A 22,210-nucleotide genomic window follows, 5' to 3' on the forward strand; every position below is an offset into this window, starting at 1 on the left:
ATAAAAAGATTATTTAGCTTGTATAGTTATTTTTTATCGATGGGAAATAACGTTAAACTACTGAAGCGTTGTACAAATTAATAAGAAATCAACTGGCGGATATTAAGTTGGGAGAAACGATGTCTTGTGTGAACAGTCGCTTATTACAGTATTACCTTTTCAAGCTTAATCAATCTGGAGCATGGAAAGCGACTGTTGTAAAAGAAGTAAAAGGTGCAGTTCGACCCCATGATCGACATTAAGTTGACCGTACAATACCGGCTGATTATATCACAGAATGAGATGAATAAAAGGGTAGAAGTTTCAGCAAAGTCGGACTCAAGTCAAGAACGTTATGTAACTGTTTTACATGCATTAGTGAAGTTTTATTTTGGTCACACTCAGATAACAATTCAAATAAGATGAAATAACGGTGATATTACTAATATAAATTCAAATCTCACATTGTCCTATAAATGCACAAATACACTTAACCATGTTAACGAACGTTTATCTCTTTGGTCAATACTTTCATAACAGCTGCAATTCTTTCTCCTTTATTATGTCAATAATGTTGCAAAACAAAAAACGCGATCGATGTGAAGGATTGATGTTTTTCTCCTTGTGTATCAACCTATGGAAAAATAGAAGGACTGAAGATCATCGATGGAAGACTTGGGGATTCGGGGTGAACCAGCTCATCTCATTCATATCGTGGCCGGTATAAACTGTTATAGGGCCCACTGATATTGCAACTGATAAACGAATTGCCCTATATCGACGAAAAAAAAAAAGTAGGGGAATTGATATTGTTGTTTTGTGAGAACATGTGGCGTGTCCATTATACAAATTCTCATCTTTGTCCCGTGTCAGCTATACTGCCCTACGTGTTCTACCTTTACTCTGTTTATTCAAGCCGGCTTTAAATGATATGGACCTGCACCTCAATAAACGCCATTTGCTCAAATTCTGTCAAACAGGTTGTGCCGACCTCACGACAAGGGCCAGTCATGGCTGCTAAACAAGGCCTCGCCAAGCGGATCAGGGCATCATGGGCTGGGTGGTGTCAGCTTCAACTTGCCTGGCTTTCTACTTCAGCTTTGGGGTCATATTGTCTTTCAGCATTCTCCTCGTCAGCTTGCAGGAAGAGTTCAACTCTAGCGTCACGACAGTCGGTGGGTGTCCTTCCCTTTCTTTCAATTATTATCATATTATTTTTTAGATAATGACTCTGTCACTGGAAGCATTATGGTACGGGCTGTCCGTCCGTCCGGCCGTCCGGAATCAATTTTGTGGACGACGTAACACAACAAACGTTAGAGCTATCCACGTGAAACTGGATAAATGTACGGAGCGGACGAAGCCGAGTCTATCACCTTTTGGCCGCACATGCTCTAGAGCAATTGACAAAAGGTCAAGGTGAAAGCGGTCTAAAATTTCACGACTTTCCCCACTTCTCTGCAAGGCCTGCACACATTTTTGCTGAAGTGCATAGGTCCAACGTGTATCACAAGATGAAAATTCACTGGCGAGAGATTCAGGCTACTCCGACCAGCCATGAATCCACTCCAGTGTTGGTAATAGCATGTGGAGTAAAGACATTTGACAAGTGAGCGGAAAGATGTCCATCGTCTGTGAAAACTTATCAGATTAAGTGGTTACCGTTTTTAATGTAAGCAGCGCATGATGATTCAATAGTCTTGAATAGACAGGGCATTGCTATGATATTGCACTTGATAGAAGAAAAAAAAATGCAAAAAGAGCTCCACTTGAGCTGCTTTTGACCTTGACACGAAGGCCTCATGATAACCCTATTGACATACGGCATGCATGTCTAAACATAAACAGAGACAAGAGAGAAAAGAGATATCAGAGTGCATGCTAGTTACTGTCGATTTAAAAGCATTGTAAAATTACCTCTATGATTTAAATATGATATGTGTTTGTGAGCCACATGTGTTCGAGCCTAATTAGGTGAAATCAAAGAACAAAGAGTGTAGTAATGTAGGCTGCATATTGTATCATGCCACCTCGAGTACAGTTATGCCGTCGTCAATTTTAAAGTGACGTCCAAATCGAGAAAACCGCGAAATAAGGTGATTTGGCTGAAAAAAAAAGAAAGAGATATCTGTGCAACACTAGAGTGTTAGTTACTTTCAAATACTGACCCCTTTCCAAATTTGAAAAATAGAAGCGTTTTGCAATGTGATTTTCTCTGTTTTTACGAAGCATTCAACCTATTGGTGTTCGCCAGCTTATACCGGTAAATCCGCCCGTCCTGAGTGCATTCAAAGTTCAAGCTCGATTATTCCAAAGCTGCATGGTTGTCAGGTGGCAAGCTGTCTAACCCTTTATCTGACATTATAACAAACAATAAAGATAATACATGTCATTAGGAAGGATCCGAAGCATTAACTATTGTCCACCCCCCCCCCCACTTCTTGGCCAGAGTCCCCCACACTTCTGGCAAGATGTATACAGCCCTTGTTCAAACAGCAGTGTTCAGCAGTATACGTGACATCTCACTCAATACAAACACCCACATGTAGGCCTACCATGGATCTACCAACACGACCAAAAGAGGACCCCCCCCATAAAAAAAACAAACAAACAAACAAACAAACAAACAAAAAACGTGTTCATAACAGTCATTGCCGAGGGACCTTCACAATACGGACTGACGGCTTTATAGTGGGGGGCGCAAGGGATTTTTGGTTCAAAATTTTCCAAAAGCATCAAAATTTGGCACACATGTAGCCCAAACCATACTATTTCGATTTTTGATGGGCGCCAAGAAGGGCGCCCTCTGGGGCGGCCATATTGGCAAAATCCAATATGGCCGCCATATAGGTTTAAAGGTCACTTGCATTTGAAAACATAAAAGGGCTACAATCATTTAAAACGTCAGGTTAAGAGGTTTTCCGGGTCAAGGAATTCGAATCTGAAGTTGTTTTTATGGTCTGAAGTCAATTTTTCCTTATAAGGTCACCTTAAGGTCATTCAGGGGTCAAGCCATTGTATTCATAACAGTTTATTGAAAAAATAGCTTGCCCATGGTCAATATTCCAGGAATGCCAGCATTAGTAATAGAATTGCAGTTGTCGACGGCTGAAAAAAAGCGTATTTCTTGTGAAGGGCGCCCTCCGGGGCGGCATATTTGCAAAATCCAATATGGCTGCCACCTACGTTTAAAGGCCAGTCCGTAACAAAAAACCTTTAAAGTGTTACAACAATTTCTCACGAGTAACATCAAAATATCTGCTTTCGTGTTAAGATTTCAAACACTAGGTATACACTCATGAATTATAATAAGAACCCCTTTCTGAGAGTAATTAGGTTTAAGGGATCTTACTCAGATCCTTATTTTACAATCAAATTTGAAGACTTGGTAACCCTTCAATTTCATTTTTAATGATTACTTACGGTGATTTTTTTTTTTCTGCATCATTTCAATTATGGCCTGTTACAATATGGCTACACAAGTTTTTAAGTGGGGTTCTGAACAAAGCTATGGAATATCATAGTTCGTGTCACAATCATTCCATTGATTATTTTGACATTACAGGCGCTAAGAGGAAAATAGAATGTCCTCACCGACTGGTCATATTTACGGAATTCAATATATTTGCATTTGCTTTAATGACAGCCAAAAGAGCTAGTTAGAATTATGGGTAATGCCCTTTAAAAAGGTTTTCAAGATTTATTTATTGGATTATTATTTTCGTCTTCATCTGCAAGGAACATACGTATATGAGAAATAGAATCCTATCGCTACCTAATATATTAATCGCTTAGCAATAAGGGGGGGGGGGGGGGCGCTACTCTCGATCTATATTACCAGCGTCCTTGACATTGCCATTTAAAAGAGAAATGTTTTTATTTCTCTGTTGCAGTTCAGGGATCCTCAATCACAATAGATATTCATAATTCAGATTTAAATTCAGTGGAATAATAATTATGAAGATCACTCCTAATCTGGATGAAAAAAAAAATCTGTCGTGTTTAACCCTAACTAGGCCGGGGGGGGGGGGGGGGGCTCCGAGGCCCCCCCCCTCGACGTTCCGCGCAATGTATCGCAATCGCAAAAAGCTATCGCCGCGACGTTTCATGACTTTTTTCTTTCGAATCTCCCGCATCTTTTGACACCAAATTTGCGACGCCCGGGTGCGCGGTTCCGAAGTTACGCATAAATATGTACATGCATGTCAGACCAAAAATTGCTCAAAAACGTTAATTCCTGTACAATTTCAATGCAAACTGTGCTTACAGGCAAATTTCATAAAAGCATGATTATTTTGGTGTTTTATTGATTAAAATCAATGAATAACATATTTTCTTGTTCGGAGCGATGTCGCGGACAAATTTCATCGAAAAAACAATGAAAAACATAAAGTTGAAAAACAAAGAAATACATAAGAAATAAAAAAAACAATAAAATACTTAAGAATTTGTTCTGATATCACAATTTTTTTTATTACATTTGCTGAGGACACTAAAAAGAATATTTACACAAAAAATGTGCCTGTTTTGAGCTTTATTTTGTGATTTATACCAAATAGTCTGATTTTATGCATCATCATGCATAAATTAGCATAATTTAGCATAAACGATGATTTTTCGAAAAAATAACTTCATAGTATTTCAGACTACATCATAGGCAATGTGTGTGCCAATTTTCGTCGCGATCGCGCGGTCGTCGGCCGAGATCTGGAGGGGGGGCCTGGGAGGCCCCCCCCCCCCGGCTCTATCAACTACCTAAATAGCCCGGCCTAGTTAGGGTTAAGAGAGTTTTTAGTACATCAGGTTGGCATCAATTTGCTATTTTCGAACTTGTGTAAGAAAGTTCGATTCTAAAGTCCTTCGATAGGAAATTTATGTCTCCACAGCTAAATATGCCGTTCAGAGAACATGACGGTCCTGGTGACGTCATGTAGGGAACAAGCATATTTCACAGGTGTCACAGTGACACCATTAACAGGTTTCAGATTAGATGTGCCATAGTACAACTTTCATGACACCTTCTAGGGTCTATTAAGATTCTATCCAAAGTGCTTGGACGCAAATTGTTATGATATCACAAGACTTTATAAGTTGGTATCTCGTTAGTCTGAAGACTATAGGTTGCAACTGTACTCTCCGCAACATCTCTACGACGCACGTCTCCTGGAGACGAGCCCAATCTCCAGGATTCGCAGGAGAATCGAACATTTCCGATTTTTGCAGAGACTATTTCCGTCTTCAAGCTTGTCTCCGAGACGTCTCTGCGAAGTCTCCATCACTGTGGCCATGTCGTGGGGACTAAATTTGTCTGCAACATCTTCGAGATGTCCCCGCATCTTGTGGAGACCGTAATAACATAATGGCGACGAAAGGGAGAAATCGCTGAGATAAGACATCTCTGATAAGTCCCTGCGACTGCAAAAGCCATGCCAACAGCCCCGTGACTTCCAAGCAAATAAGTTGTTCCTTTGTTTGAAGACGTCTTGGACGTCGCCCTGGAAATCGCGTTAGTTGTGACAGCGAAAATAATTTCTTCGAGACGCTGGCATTGCGACAACGTCTCCTCCCGTCAGATAGGCCCTCAATCCCCTCCCTCCCCCCCCCCCCCACTTTAAGTTTGCGGCAATATCAAACTACTGACCATGGCTCGTCTGACACCTGCTGTACATTGTGCATTCTCACCTTCATTCATTCATTCATTCATTCATTTCATTATTTTTTTTTTCCATTTCCATGTTTTCCACCTCCCAATGCATGCCTTAAAAAAGCTGTGGTGCAGAAGAATGAAATTTGCTACTGAAGCATAGCGGAGAGTGGCTGATAGTACTAGTAATTGCCATGTACCTGTGCCATCTTTCCTCCAACTCCATCACTCCCTGAAGTCAGGGATCACATCAGATAGGGTGGTTTCTGATGATCTGCTCCCACGTTATGACGAGATGATGCCTACCCTCGTTGACGCAGGCTGCCCCATAAACCTTGTTGCTCATCAGTCCTTGCTGGACATGAGCACGATTATTTAAGTAGTTAATGTGTCAGTGAGCTCTGGTTTGCTGACCCATACTACTTAGGCATTTTGCATGCCACATCAAAGCAAGTCTGAAGTAATGTCGCACCCTGTCAGTTCCTGATGTTGGGCTCTGGAAGAGAGGTATGCTGTACAGGAAAGAGCTGAAAAAGCCTCTATCTTTTCAATACCACGACCCACCCGTAACTCCCTCAGATCAAAGGGATTAAAAAAAGCACACTACCGAAAATGTGATATTATGCTCATCCGTGCGATTGTATACTGTTTTCAGAAAATGCTTTCAGAAAACATCATGTCATCCTTTGTAAGGATATCTTTGCTTAGATAGCATCTAAGTTGTTGGAAAGCTGAAGGGTTGTGAGATCACAATTCCTGTTGGATATTTCCCTCTCGAATCAGGTGCTCATTTATTCTTGGATATCTGTGCGCTGATAAATGAGGGCAGTTCTTTATTTTTCAATCTTAATTTTCAGGAAGCCGCTACGCTCTTCCAATCATAATTTTAGATTTGAGTGGTGCCATCACCATCTCTTGTCAGAGGACTTCACAGTGTTGCTGCGCAAAAATGTTTATTGAAAAATGATTATTTTCTTCAGGATCAGTATCCCATACAACATCAATAGGTGTTCAGTTTGCCTAGTCATTTGCGCTTTCAGTAAAGAAACGGTTTCGTTTGATAAAAAGAGAAAAAAAAATAAGAAAAAACCTTCAGCTGAATTGTCTTCACCTACTCTGATACGATAACTGCCATTAAAGGACTTTAATGATCGAATTTAGTTAACTGCCCCTAGAATACTGGTCTGACCTGGATTGAGGAGCTCGATTCCCCGTAAGCAAGGGAGAGCAGGCATACACCAATTTCAGCAGGAGGAGAATCATATCGCTTGCCAGCTGGAAAGTTATATAATTGACCATGAAAGGTGACGAGGTGGCTCAGTCGGTAGCGTATTTCTTGCGGTCTAAAGACTTGTGTTCCGGCGCGGGTTCGAATCCCACTTATCTCAAGTCTGGCTGAGCAATGGTGTGTGTTGTCATACCGTCCCCTCTAGTAGAGGCACAACACTTTGCACCTCATCACTTGGATATAAAAAGTGGAAGTCCCTTGTGTGAAAGAATCACAAACCCAGACACATGAAAAGATCCCGAATCGGCATTCCGTTATCGGAAATCTCAAGGTGCATAAACCGGTAAAGTGGTCCACCCCAAGTACATACAACTGGCCAGCTAGTTGCATACTGGCTATCCAGCTATCTCGTCAGAAGGAAAAACGAAGACAAAATAAGATTAGGCGTGTTTATCACCCTCTTTGCCATTGCACCCTGATTCGGCACCTTGGAATAGCATGGCGGCCGTATTTAAGCATGTATATGTATATATGTGACCCTGCACCTCAAAACAAACAAAAAGTCGCCAGACATGAATCTTTAGTTAAGACCATATTCTGAAAGAGCAGACTTTAAGCTTTAAAATGATGCATAACTCAAATCAAATAGACTCTTCTAACCTATTTTAATATTAGAAAGAAAGCACAAACTCAGGAAAAGTGTGAACTGAGAAAAGAGGCTCTGAAGTACAGTGTCTATTCAAGCGCTTAATCTTTACCAAACCGTGCTGGCTGTGCGATGAATGGGACCAAAAACAGGAAGTAAACCACCAGAGTAACAACAATGAAGGGATTATCAGATTAAACTGAAATTGAGCATGCCTTATTAACACATTCTGTGCATAATCAACGCCAACTCTCAAAGCCGTAGCAATATCCTTTCAAAAGCTATTAGAGTTGAAAGTAAAGAGTGTGGACAAGGTTTTTCAGACATGAAAAAGGGATTCTGAAGAGACACCTAATCACACTATTCTACCAAAAATGTTCGAGATAAACTGCTAAAAAACAAACTTTCCTGCCTGTTTTATGATACCAAATTTTAGCATAAAGTAAAAGAAGACCCGCTCTTTCAGAAAATATGAAAAAGTCACGTTCGGCTAGGTTGACCCATTTCACTTATTTTCAGTCCTCACGCAAAATCAGTGTGTGCGACTTTATGTTCGTTTCGAGGTGCACGGTCACATATACATTTGTATATATATATATATATATATATATATATATATATTAGTAGGGCAGATATGTAACAAAAATTGGTCGAGATGCTCACATCCGGCGGAAAGTATGAAAATTTCCTTGTAGGAGTATTTTGGGGCGCTGACTCTAAAAATTGCCGGATCCAAGAGATCTGACCACGGGGTCGGCCGCCATTTTGAATTCCAATATGGCTGCCATCACAAAACAAATTTAAAGATTCCTATATTCAGTTCTGAGTGACGTGTGGTATCAAAACTTGGTACACAAGAGCGTTTTGACATATTGAATTTAATGACAGATTAATTTGAAATGTCTGACAAGTATCGAATAGCCGCCATATTGAATTCCAATATGGCCGCCTCGATGAAATGTTCAAATTCATTATCTCGAGTTCTAAGTGGTGAGTGGCGCTGAAATTAGGTGCAAATAAGTATATCAACATATTGAGTTAAAGAATTGGCTAATGTGATTTGTTTGACAAACGCAATGCCCGCTACTTTGAATTCCAATATGGTTGCGAAGACAAACATCACGACTAACATTCACGGGCATGCCAAAAAGTGCAGCAAAAATGAAGCATAATGCACCTTTCACTGACGTCACAATGTATACAGCAGCGCGCACTCAATCAGTTACAAACGCGCGCTCAATCAGGTAGCCAAATTTACAAAACCCAAGATAGAGATTTTCAGCATTCCAACATGGTAACTATGTAGGAAAATTTAAATTAGCTGCCGTGCAGCTTGTCAGACATGTCAAATAAGTCTGTTATTGTAGTTACCACATCATCATGCGTTTACGTATCAAATTCCAATGGCTTACGTCATTTAGAACTGAAGATAGGGATCTTTGACGGCGGCCATATTGGAATTCAAAATGGCGGCCGACCCCGAGCCCAGATCTCTTGGATCCGGCAATTTTTGAACTCAGCACCCTAAAATACCCCTATGTGCAAAATTCCATACTTTCCGCCGGATGTGAGCATTTTTTTCACATATCTGCCCCACTATATATATATATATATATATATATACATATATAGGCCTATATATATTGAAACAAAGAAAGTAAAGACTGACCAAAAACAATTGATAAATAGTGAAAACTTTGAGCAAAGAAAATGAGAAAAGAAAACGAAACCGATGGAAGCCCATTTTTTGTGCTCAAAATTTCAACATATTTATGTATATATATATATATATATATATATCTTAAAAATAATTTTTTCATTTATTTGTCATAATCATTATTGATATGGAAGCCCTCTTTGCCCTAATTGACCATTGAAGGAGTATGGAAGAGATGAGAAATGGTACAAAATAGGGGTACCAGTGAATTGCAGTTGAATGCTCACAGACGCCATTTCGAAAAATGCACAAAATGCCTGATTTGACCCTTATTTGACCTTTAAAGTGACCTGGAGAAGTGATAGTGACCTTGAATTGCAGAAATGATATTTAGAATCACATTCTCTAACCCCGTAAAATCTTCCACATGGGATTCATTACATTAATCAACCTTTTCAATTTGTAACTGCAGTTGACCTTTAACCCGGATGGCGGCCATATTGGATTCCACCAATATGGCGGCCCCAAGGGTTTTTAGTCTTGGCGCCCATCAAAAATCGAAAGAGTGTGGTACAAGGGACCTATGAGCCAAATTTGGTGCTTTTGGAAGAATCTGAACCAAACAACCCATTTTGAGCCCTTAGGCCCCCAACTATTATAGAAGATCTTCAGACACACACAAACACACACAATTTCATACGTACTGCTGACCCTTTGACATTTTGGCCCGAATTCACGAAGGTGGTACAATCTTGTCCATGGTTTTAAAAGACCACGGGGCGCCAAGTGTCGCAAGGAATATTTCGTTACAAAATCAGTCATTTCGTCAACGAAATAACCATTTCGTAAACGAAATGTTCATTTCGTTACGAAATCTTGTCATTTCCTTACAAAATAATTTCGTCGACGAAATGACTGATTTCGTAACGAAATATTCCATACGACACTTGGCCCTCCATGGTCTTTGTCCATGGTTTAAACCGTAGACAAGATTGTAGGCCTACCACCTTCGTACATTTGGGCCTTTAAGTTTATGCTCTTTGAAGGTTCGTTCCTTCCAAGCTGGACTGCTTCTGTACAATGTAGTAACCTATAGCTACATATAGCTGCATATTTTGCAACATAGTACACTGAACTTGTAGCCTTGTCCTTTTTTTGAAACTGTATGGATTTTTTTTTACTTAATTGGTGGATGTCTCAAGCTGTTATTTCAATTCAATTCAATTCAATTCAAATGATTTATGTCCTTATAAAGGAATACAAACCAATATACATAACGCTTACATGAGTTCTTAATATCTTCAAGAAATTTGAATCACATAAGTTTTAACAAAACATGGATACAATATTATGGTAATTGGTAAGTCAGGTGTCATGTTTTTACTGAAAAGTTGAAATATGTGTATGTAACTCCAAATGGGGGAAAAATGAGTTTCCATATGTCGAGTAAAGGAAAGATTTGGGAGCTTGAATATTCTACGCAGGGCTGTTTGATAAGACCAAGGGAAGTATAAGTTGTGGCAGTGTTCCTTTATTACCTTATTGCAATATACATGTGTGGTAAAGTCTGTCTTAATAATCTCCATTGTGGGTCCAAATTTTAGGTGAAAAAATCTGAACTGTAAACATATTTGTGAAGGATCTAAGAAAACAGGGGAAATACATAAAGCCTAAACAAATGATCTAACTTCGCACCGCTATAGCATATTGTGTGTCTACAGATGAATGTGCAGAAAACTTGGCTGAGAACATGTGGTTTATGTATTCTACGTCATGTATTTGGCGATACTTTAGTTTTGACTGGCAACTACTGTCAATTTCACTGAAACTAAAATCCAACCTTATATACTATTGAAATTACAGCTAAGCGGCTCCATCCATCCACTACCTCTCGTGTCCCTCTATTTTTTTTTGTCTTTTATCTTCACTCCACGCATTAAGCTGCTTTCTCCCCCCCCCCCTCTCTCTCATACACACACACACACACACACACACACACACACACACACATACTCTCTCTCTCTCTCTCTCTCACACACACACACATACTACTTTGTTTCTCTCCTCTCTTTTCCGGCATGACAGCGACTTAGTGTAGGGATTTGTTCAGGGTTTTTGTTTCGGATAAGTTAGGTTATAGGTCTTTTTGTCTTAGTTTCTTTGTTTCATCCATTTTCAATGCTTATCAGTCTATCGATCATATAATTTCTTGTACTACGTGTATTACGAGTGGGGGAAATGCAGCCTACAAGCCCAGCTTTTTAGCATTCCTCCCCATTTCCAACATTTTCCTATACCTACAAGTTTTCTGTAAATTTATCCTTTACTTTGTATGATGAAATGTATGCACTGCATTCAATTTTTGAAATATATTGATATGTTTCTGTTGGAAATGAAAAATGAATGAATGAATGCATGAATGAATGAATGAATGAACTTTAGACCCATCTCGAGAACTAAGAAAAAAAGAGAAAAAACGAAAAAAAGGAGGCTTTAGAAGAAATCAACGAGTATCTTTGTGTGTTCCTTTTCTTTTTTGCAGCCTGGATCGGATCGGCCCCATTTGGAATTGCCTCATTCGTCTCCATACCCGTCAACCTCCTCATCGAGCGGTTCGGCTGCCGCTGCGTAGTGACGTGCGGAGTCGCCGCCCTTGCCATAGGGCTATTCCTGACCTCACTCATGCCGAACATCGCACCAATATTCTTCACCTATAGCCTGCTCTATGGGGTGGGTACCGGTTGCATCATGTTCGGCTCTTTCTCACTCCTTCATGAGTACTTCCCACTGCGTCATCTCACGGCTGCCGTTACTCTGCCGATGGCCTCTTCCAATCTGGGTGAGACTTAATATGACCCATGGCGGGCGCCCGAAAGAAGCTAAATTTCTGATCTGTCATCTTTGTTTCTCAACTATCCCATAATCGTTTTAATTGTCATTATGTCATCATATAACAATGGAACACTCAGAATGAAGTTTCCGACTGTTCAGTATTCGCCTCTTGCTTGTTTTGATATTTGATTATATGAAATAGGAAGAAAGACGATTTCCATAGCCCCGTATCATCTCATTTATCATTGCATATTCCAATGAGTAGGCCCACATTTTTCAGATTTATCGTTATTGCATGTAATTATTGTGAACCATATACACCCGAAAAGGTTCTTCACAATAGGTTAGTTACATTCTTTGTGGAAACCTGGGATGATTGTCATCGAATCATACTGGAAAGTGGCGTGAACGCATTCAGAATTGTCATTCATTTGTTTAGTGTGTCTAGAAACAATTTGACATGACATGGTTAAAGGGATGGTACAGTATTTGTGGAGGCGAGGATTTATAGGCTTTTAACTTTTTGTGAGATACCAAGAAACGACTGATGAAATAGTACAGAGCATACCATTCTAAGACGAATTCACAATTTATTTGATGAAAATCGGGTTTGGAATAGCTGAGACATCCAAAAAACAAAGTAAAATAAAGCGATCATGAGGCCATTTAAAAACCAATTTTCATCAAAAAACGATGAATTCCTCTTGGAATTACATGCTCTTTCATATTTCATAAGAGGTTTCTCATTATCTCACAAAAAAAAAAAAACCGTTAGAAACCTGAAGATGTAGGTCTCAACCGACACTATACGATCTCTTTAACATAATGTGAAATTACACTGCTTATGATGATACGAGAATGGAAATATGGTCATTGATTGGTATGGTAAACACTTATTTTGCTTTAAAAACCAGTTTAAACATAGACATCTTTAGTGATTACTATGTCTTCATATCCGTTCTTGCTTATTTCCTTTTCCTGCTGCTCTCACGCAATGGCGTGTAACGAAGTGGACATGTTCAAAACTAATTGATATAAGCCATTGAGAATTCGAAGCTATTCATTCATGACCTTGATATTCTATTATCAGTGCCATTTTAAAGTGCACTAAAACTGTAAATGACCGTGGAAGTGTGATAAGTTTTGTGCACCTTTTTGCTTAATTAAATAATTTGAAAGCACAATGAGAAAGTACATAGCAACTTCCACTATTAAACGACGGGAGAAATTAAAGGAGACCTCCGGATGATTTTCAAATTTTTACATTTGAACATATATAAATCAGTTATACTGGGTACAGAGTTTCAGGATTTATAATGATTGGGATGAAAAATAAGAATGTTTTCAAAGTTTACAACAAATTGCAATGAACAAGGATGATGACATGGCAGCCTCACCATAAGAATGCATGAGATGTGGCTCAAGGAAGCTTGCAAGCATGCGGTATTGTAATGGAATGACACTGCTACATTTCTGAGATATGTGAGGCTCCTATGTCATCATCTTTATTCAGTGTAATTTGTTTAAGGTTTTTGAAAGTACTGTTTCTCTGCTCAAGAACCACAATAAATTCTACAAATCTATACATGAAGCTGTTGATTTATGTACTACATGATGTGAAATTATGAAAATCGTCCGGAATGCCCCTTTAAGAGTGGATACAAACAAGACGCATATGTGCATCATGAAAGTTTGCAAAATGCAATCAAATTGCCCATGTAGATCTAGCATTTTATTTGGAAGACTAATTTGGTGTCATTTACTCTAGAGTATAGCGTCTGGGTCCCATAAATCATAAAATAAGTAGATACGATAGAATTGCTATCCTAGCATATTTTACGAAATGGGGCCCTGCAGTATCATTACCAACACACCAAAGGCTCTGTCTTTTAACAACTGGGTCAAGGAGGGTGTAGGCCCTAATCATAAAGTTAAATGTCTTGTCGATGAATGTATACGTGTTGGGCAAAATTCGATCTCGGAATGGCTACAGATGATTACATTTATTTTCAGCAAACACATATAAACAATATTTTTACGTAGGTATAAATGATAACATGCATGGTCAATTGAACATGCTAGGGGCACATCTTTTGATGTAAAGAACTTGTGGCGAGTATGTCCTTTAAAGGGGATGGCTAGTAACTGATCAGTGGGAATCAGTGGGAATGCTGGAAGATGATTGTTCCAATCCTTGTGGGATTCATTTAAGAGTACATTATATATCTATTGTTGTGTGAAAATTATTTGCTTGAGAATGGTCTCATATTCAAGTAATGTGCAGTTTAATGTTTCCAGGTTAGCATGCATGGTCAGTGACGGGGCATTAATCTGCACATTACTTGAATATGAGACCATACTGAAGCAAATAATTTTCACACAACAGTAGATATATAATATACTCTTAAATGAATCCCACAAGGATTGGAACAATCATCCCTCAGCATTCCCACTGATCGGTTACTAGCCATCCCCTTTAAACATAGATGAAGGTGATATGCAGTGATACATGAAATCTTGGTAGATGGAGATACAAGACAGAGATAGGAACAAGGACAGAGACAGAGGCAGTCGAAGACAGAAACCCCCTAGAGTCCTGATCTTTATCGCATATTAGGGAGTTTTCGCAAGCACGACGCAGCCGGGAGTTGAGCGTGCCGTGCGCAAAATTTGCATCTGCGCATGATCAAAGCCGAGAAACGTCCCGTCCTGGGGAAAACGAGTTCGGTACTCGGCCAAAATAGCGTTTGGTCCCGATGCTGGGCAGCGAGTGAGCCAGCCAGCCAGCCAGCCAGCCAAACAGCGGAACGCTTCCGTCCTGCACAGGAAAGCGAAACTGATAGATATGGGGACGGTAGTCCGAGTACGGGGACTGTCACAGGCTCACAGCTGATTGCTTCCGCGTATTATCGGTCTTCCCGTCGTGTAGCGAAAATTCCCTAATATGATTTAAACGCAGTGCCCACACACTGCTTTGAACCCTTTTATGATGAGATATTCAAACTATTTCTGACCACGAACTATTGTCATTATTTTCAACGTCGGGCGTCTTTAGTTTTTGACGAAAAACAAGACTTACGTACGTCACAGGTCACGTGAGATGCTCTTGTGACTAATTCAAATAATCAATTTCCTTTTCCAGTCCCCCAAAAGCCGCCATCTTGGCCTGAAGTGATTGTTCGAGTATGTTTGTATAAGTGTCAATTCAGCGTGATGGCCAATCGGTTTGCAAAGTGCATTTTCCTGATAAAATGCGTTCCAAATTGATTGCAACCTTAATGGCGTTGTTTTCTCACTGAAATTACTTTTCAATCGATTAAGGTCAGTCGATGGTTGATACTGATGAAAAAATAATGAACATAACACACAAACCCACGCAAAAGAAGCCTTTACACGCACACATACATTGTACATGAATACACTTTCGAGGTACTGCAACCCGCGGACACTCCAAAGTTTTCTGAAGGAACTGATTATTTGTAAATTGTCACCAAACTCCCCTATAGCTTTCACTACTATCTCCCACCTTCTGGTCAACAGACCGAGACCGCAACATAGGATGGGAATAGTCAAATATGCAAATGTTAATGTTAAATGACTTGATTGTTTCAATGCCTCCTTTACCCTTATGGCGATTGCATAATAATAATTGTATATTATAATATTATAGGACTAATTTAAAGATAACAAGAATGGACATGACTGGTACTGACCATTATGAGGTATGAGGTGATTGTACACTCTAAAAAGACCCGAGTCAGAACTGACCCGGAACTGGGTCCGTTGGGGTCATACACCGTTCCGGGTCAGAAATGACTTGGAATTTGGTCATGAAGATCCCGAATGGGGTCATCCTGACACGATTCATGACTCTGAATGGGTCATATCTGACCACATTCCTTGTCATTTCTGACCCGGAACGGTGTATGACCCCAACGGACCCAGTTCCGGGTCAGTTCTGACTCGGATGTTTTAAGAGTGTATAATGATTGTGCAGACATTGAATGTGTGTGGCTATCTATTAATATGTCTGTGTATAGTGTAATACCGTAGGCCTATTGTTGTATTGTGAATGTCGTGTGTAACCTTATGTGCACCGATAAAGGTTTGCTAAAGTGGAGTCAAATGTGTATAAGGGAAATAAGAATACACTAAATTTAAACGTATTACATCCCTTGGTCAAGAGCTTATTCCCCCCCCCCAAAAAAAAAAAATACATAAATAAAATCTCAAACCCAAAACAAAAAACAATAAGATGTACCGAAGCTGCTATTACGTGTAGACGTGTACTTCACATTATATTGTGACATGAGTTCTTCCCCACCCCATATAGATATAATATATATGTATTACTATATTATAGTAATGTTTTTGTTTGTTTGCTTTGGTTTTTTATTCAGCTATGCTGACGCTTGGACCGTTCATCTTCTTCCTCAACAATCGTCTCGGCTGGAGAAACACCATACGAATTATAGCAGGCATTATCACCGCAATCGTCCTTCCCACATGTGCCTGGACTCACCGGGAACCCCTCGCGAGAACGGAAGAATCGACTTCATCAGAGGGGGATGGCTCGGAAAAAGTACGCTTGCAAACTGATCCTGCACCAAGGGCGACCGTTGCTAGGGACGCAGAAGGAGACAGTATCGAAAGCCCCATGCTTTGCGTGTCGAAAACGTCGGAGGAATTAAAGGTGGCAGTTTCTCGCGACAATGACGTAGAAGACGGGATGAGCTCTTGTGCGAGCAGAGGGGCATGTCAAAGTTTGAATGAAACCTCTGGATTCAACAGCCACATCTTCCAGCGATCGCTTGGAATAGGCATCCTTGTTGCGACGACATACCCTGATGCCTGGTTCTTAGCGATCGGCTCATTTGGGTTTGGGCTCGTCAACTCATTCTTCTCGATTCAGATGGTAAGTAGGTATAGCGACTCTAACAAAATTGTTGGTTGGATATTTCATGATGCAAGCATCTCTCTAGTTTCTTGTAATTTTCGCTATTAGTGTGTACTCCGTGGGTGTGTGCTGATCACACAGTAATTCCCTAGTTTCTCAGCAAACATTTCAATTTAAAGAAACAAAACTTGTCGAATTTTAGCAGCAACGATTTGACAAAATAGATGGATTTGATATAATATTTTATCAGAAATATACGTTCGTGTATGCATCATGCTGTATTGCAAGTGCCTATTCAGTGTATCATGACGATAACACAAAAAGGCTGGTTCCTACTGATGCTCCCCAGTGATCAAAAAGCTTCAGTATTCAAATGTATACACATCAATAATCTCATTTCTAAGAATTATCCACACAAGGTACCTTTTAAATAGTCTAAAACGCTCGAGACGATGGTCAAAAGTGTTTTTTGGGTAATGTACAAATGCCCGAATAAAGTGATGTGTATTTATTTGCTTTGTTCAAAATGGTTAAGCATATCCTTGCCGTTTGATAATAAAATCACCTTCATTGCGAATTAACAAAAAACCCGTTCTATTTAAGAAATAGACTTTCTACATTAGTCTAAAAAATTAGACTGATTTTGCTAAAAATAGGTGCTCAAAAAATGGGAAAATCAGTCTACAAATGATCGAAATCTTAAATCTTAATCTGAAATTGTGGTGCAAGGTTTGGCATAAACAAAATGGAATTCATAAATCTATCCTTCATTTCTTTCAGAATTGCATCAGTCATAGCTGGATATGTCAATGTTGGTCTTCTGCCAAACTGCTGAGCTGTCAAGGTTCGGCTTTTGACGAACCTGCCAAGCTGGCAAGGTTCGGCTCTAGACGAACCTGCCGAGCTGCAAAGGTTCGGCTTTTGACAAACCTGCCGAGCTGCAAAGGTTCGGCTTTTGACGAACCTGCCGAGCTGGCAAGGTTCGGCTTTTGACGAACCTGCCAAGCTGCCAAAGTTCGGCTTTTGACGAACCTGCCGAGCTGCCCAGGTTCGGCTTTTGTCGAACCTGCCGAGCTGCCCAGGTTCGGCTTTTGACGAACCTGCTGAGCTGCCCAGGTTCGGCTTTTGATGAACCTGCCAGTGGCTGCACAGGCTTTTGACGAACCTGCGGAGTTGCACAGCTTTTGACGAACCTTCCGAGCTGTCAGGGTTCAGCTTTCAACGAACCTGCCAAGCTGCCAAGGCTCGGCTCTTGACGAACCTGCCAAGCTGCCAAGGTTCGGCTTTTGACGAACCTGCCGAGCTGCCCAGGTTCGGCTTTTGACAAACCTGCCGAGCTGGCAGGGTTCGGCTTTTGACGAACCTGCCGAGCTGCCAGTGTTCGGGTTTTGACAAATCTGCCGAGCTGCCAGGGTTCGGCTTTTGACGAACCTGCCAAGCTGGCAAGGTTCGGCTCTAGACGAACCTGCCGAGCTGCAAAGGTTCGGCTTTTGACGAATCTGCCAAGCTGGCAAGGTTCGGCTTTTGACGAACCTGCCGAGCTGCCCAGGTTCGGCTTTTGACGAACCTGCCGAGCTGCCCAGGTTCGGCTTTTGACGAACCTGCCGAGCTGCCCAGGTTCGGCTTTTGACGAACCTGCCAGTGGCTGCACAGGTTCGGCTTTTGACGGACCTGCGGAGTTGCACAGCTTTTGACGAACCTTCCGAGCTGTCAGGGTTCAGCTTTCAATGAACCTGCCAAGCTGCCAAGGCTCGGCTTTTGACGAACCTGCCAAGCTGCCAAGGTTCGGCTTTTGACGAACCTGCTGAGCTGCCCAGGTTCGGCTTTTGACAAACCTGCCGAGCTGGCAAGGTTCGGCTTTTGACGAACCTGCCGAGCTGCCCAGGTTCGGCTTTTGACAAACCTGCCGAGCTGGCAAGGTTCGGCTTTTGACGAACCTGCCGAGCTGGCAAGGTTCGGCTTTTGACGAACCTGCCGAGCTGCCAGTGTTCGGGTTTTGACAAATCTGCCGAGCAGCCAGGGTTCGGCTTTTGACAAACCTGCCGAGCTGGCAAGGTTCGGCTTTTGACGAACCTGCCGAGCTGCCAGTGTTCGGCTTTTGACAAATCTGCCGAGCTGCCAGGGTTCGGCTTTTGACGAACCTGCCAAGCTGGCAAGGTTCCGCTCTAGACGAACCTGCCAAGCTGGCAAGGTTCGGCTTTTGACGAACCTGCCGAGCTGCCCAGGTTCGGCTTTTGACGAACCTGCCGAGCTGCCCATGTATAGCTTCCATGATCATTTGACACAAATCATGCCCACATCACATTGAGCCATTTCTACTTCCTGAGGAACAGTGGTACTGCTGCTGCTAGTTGCACAGGCAAGCGCATTCATCTATGGCAATAGCAGAAGCAATCTCATCCAGTGCACACAGGAGTACATTACTAATAGTAATTGTATGTATATATGCCTATTTGTGTTGAATTTCATGGAGATGAATGCCATTCTGAATCCTGCAGAGTGCTGTCGAAGTCTTAATGCCGTTGTTGCTTCTGTCTGGTGACATGACCCTATAAGGAAGAATATAAACAAAAATATGTGATTTAAAAACTTAAGCACAAACTCTTGCGACAGAATAACACACAGATAGCAAGGTGTTTCCTGCTTAGCTGCAGCACAGAGGTGTTTGTTTTCTTAAGCTTTGTTTGACTTTTCAAATCTCCTGTTTGGTGAACACACATGTACTTCTTAAACTGCCTACATTGTCCACACCTCTTTAGAGGGCCAAGTTTATGCAGAATTAGGATTAAATGCCTCTTGACTATCATATGGGGAGTGGATCTGCAGCTGTGATTGCATAGGAAGCACACCAGTAGTGTGAACGGTCTGACCTCACACTGGATTGTAAAAGGTTCATTATTATGGTCATGTAGTATAGCACTTATTTCATCCGATTGTATTGTCCATAGGGTACTTGAGCTAGCGATAATAGTATAAAATGCCAAGTATATTTTCAAATAATTGGATGAACCATTCCTATCATCCCTAGCATGTACATTCAGACAAATTTCCATAATAAATCTGTACTCTCATTTTCGAGGATCTAAAGATAGATTTTCACATACTTCAACACATTTATCTTTCTCTTCCTCTCTTGAGTCATCTTCTTTGTTGCTCATATGAGGCCTCTTCAAATTTTACCTTCTTTCTGGAATCTTCACCAATGTACGTTGTACTCGGTCATGTATCCTTTTCTGTCTCTAAACTGCAGTGTGATTACTACATGATGATCAGGGCCTATCTGTAAACGTTACCCTTCAAAGTTCATTTAAAGACCAGTCAAGTCTTCTACTACATTTTTTTTCTCTAAATGTTGTGTAACTTTTAATGTACCTACAACTGTATTTATCTTTTTACTTTATACTGTATAACATTGAATTGGGATATTTCATTTTCACACACCAGTCCATTGCTCTTTCTTATTGCCTTATTGAATTTAACGTTGTTACGTTTTGGAAGAAATGATACACATATTTTGCAGTAGGCATATCAATAGTGTCATTGTCTGCCTAAATTTGCTTGACAACAATTTTGGTTCTTCTCAACAGAATAGAATTACATCACATTTTTTGAATGGGAGGCAGGAAGTGCACATACATAAAGGTTTACATATGACAAAGGCCAAAAAGGGATGTCAAATGAGCTGACTGATTATTATTCCTTCCAAAATTGAACAGTATTGTAATATTTAGAAATTGCTTTGTGTTTTTAATGCCAGATATCATAACCATGACAGTAATTGGTTATCTGTTGTTAAAAGGAATCTATACATTATTGATGTAGGCAATCAGTCATCGTATGGAGACAGGGACTAAATGCATTTCCTTTCAACATAGAATTATTTTTAAAAATAGTTGAAAGTACTTGCTGAATGTGATTACTACCAACCGTTATTTTTAAAAATAGATGAAAGTACTTGCTGAATGTGATTACTACTAAAAACTATTAAGAATGGAACTGTCCGAGTCCAAGACGTCTTAAGACCAGTATGCATCATGCGGAATAGCAGAAATTACTTCACTTATGCCTACTTTTTGCTTTGATGCAAATGAAAAACTTACCTTTAACACCTGGGAAAGTACTTCCAGCAGGATATTGATGGTAAGATTTGAATCATAGCTGTGTTGACCAATATCTAAAAGTCAAATTCTTTTGTTGTTCATGAAGGATAACACCAGTCACATGTGTTTTGAGGAGTTCTGTATCATTGATACCCTGTAAAAAAAAAAGAAAAAAAAAGAAGAAGACACATAAAAGGGAAAATATTCATTTCTTTTTTCATGCAAGAAACATATTTTCTCAATTTGAGAAATAATTCTTGATATACCATGTATATGTCAGCAAATTTGGTTAACAAATTATTATAATAAAGTTGTTTGACAGTTATAGCAAGCATGCATGTCATGAATATCAAGAAATGAATTTGGTTTCAAAAGTTTTGTATGAATCAAAAATTTGTATTAAGCAAAAGTCTAGAGTTTGTTGCCAAGGCTGGTGACAGACTTTTTCAAAATGCTTCTTGTAGCTGCATGTATTTTACATCTTCATGTGACTGTTGAGTACTGTTTTTTCAGGGCATTTAATCCTTTATCATCATATATCTGTTGGGTGATCAGCTTGCAGATTTTATTTACATAAGCGTTGTCGGCCCACTTTTATCAGCAAAAACGGGTGTCTTTCCATCCTAAATGTGTGTCATGCAGTCACAATCTAGCTGTATGAAATTTCAAAACTTGTTTCAAGTCTGGATGAAATATTTCACATGAAGTACCTTTATCAATAACATTGTTATAAAGAACAATGACTTGTCCAGCTCTAGCAAGCTGATAGTCAAGTTCAGTGTCCTGTTATCAATAACTGGCTAAGCAGTCCAATATACACTGAGAAGTATAAAAGCCCCAACCTGTTAAAGGACAAGTTCAGATCACCTTCATAGACATGTGGATTGAGTGAATGCAGCAATATTACTAGTAGAAGTTGAACAATTCAATGAGAGTTTGAGGAAAATGTAACAATCCGTTCAAAAGTTATCAATTTTTGAAGTTACTGCTTAGTCATAGCTGGATGAAAAGACTAATTTAGCTTGTAGAAAATTCAACATATTTCTACTTTTGTCGTATAACAAAAGAACATTTCACTTTTCTCTTTCAGAAGGCAGGGGGAATAATATTACCCTTATATCGGTGACAAGTCAAAGAAATTAATGTGCACTTTATTCAAAAAGTAAAGTTTTGTGAAATTCTCTTTCATTTTGCTTATACATGTAATATCATTCTACACATATGACA

General features: G+C 40.1%; 1 protein-coding gene across 1 annotated transcript in view; it reads left to right on the forward strand.

Moving 5' to 3' along the window:
* Positions 1–1,030: 1,030 nt before the first annotated feature.
* Positions 1,031–22,210, forward strand: part of LOC140236603 (monocarboxylate transporter 7-like) — a 41,252-nt gene continuing 20,072 nt past the window's right edge. The window contains exons 1-3 of the mRNA XM_072316525.1: positions 1,031–1,160; positions 11,697–11,993; positions 16,387–16,901. Of these exons, the coding sequence (XP_072172626.1) occupies positions 1,031–1,160; positions 11,697–11,993; positions 16,387–16,901 (942 nt within the window). The remainder of the gene's footprint in view (positions 1,161–11,696; positions 11,994–16,386; positions 16,902–22,210) is intronic.

This window comes from Diadema setosum, chromosome 13, assembly GCF_964275005.1.
Source record: "Diadema setosum chromosome 13, eeDiaSeto1, whole genome shotgun sequence".
NCBI classification, from domain to species: Eukaryota; Metazoa; Echinodermata; class Echinoidea; order Diadematoida; family Diadematidae; genus Diadema; species Diadema setosum.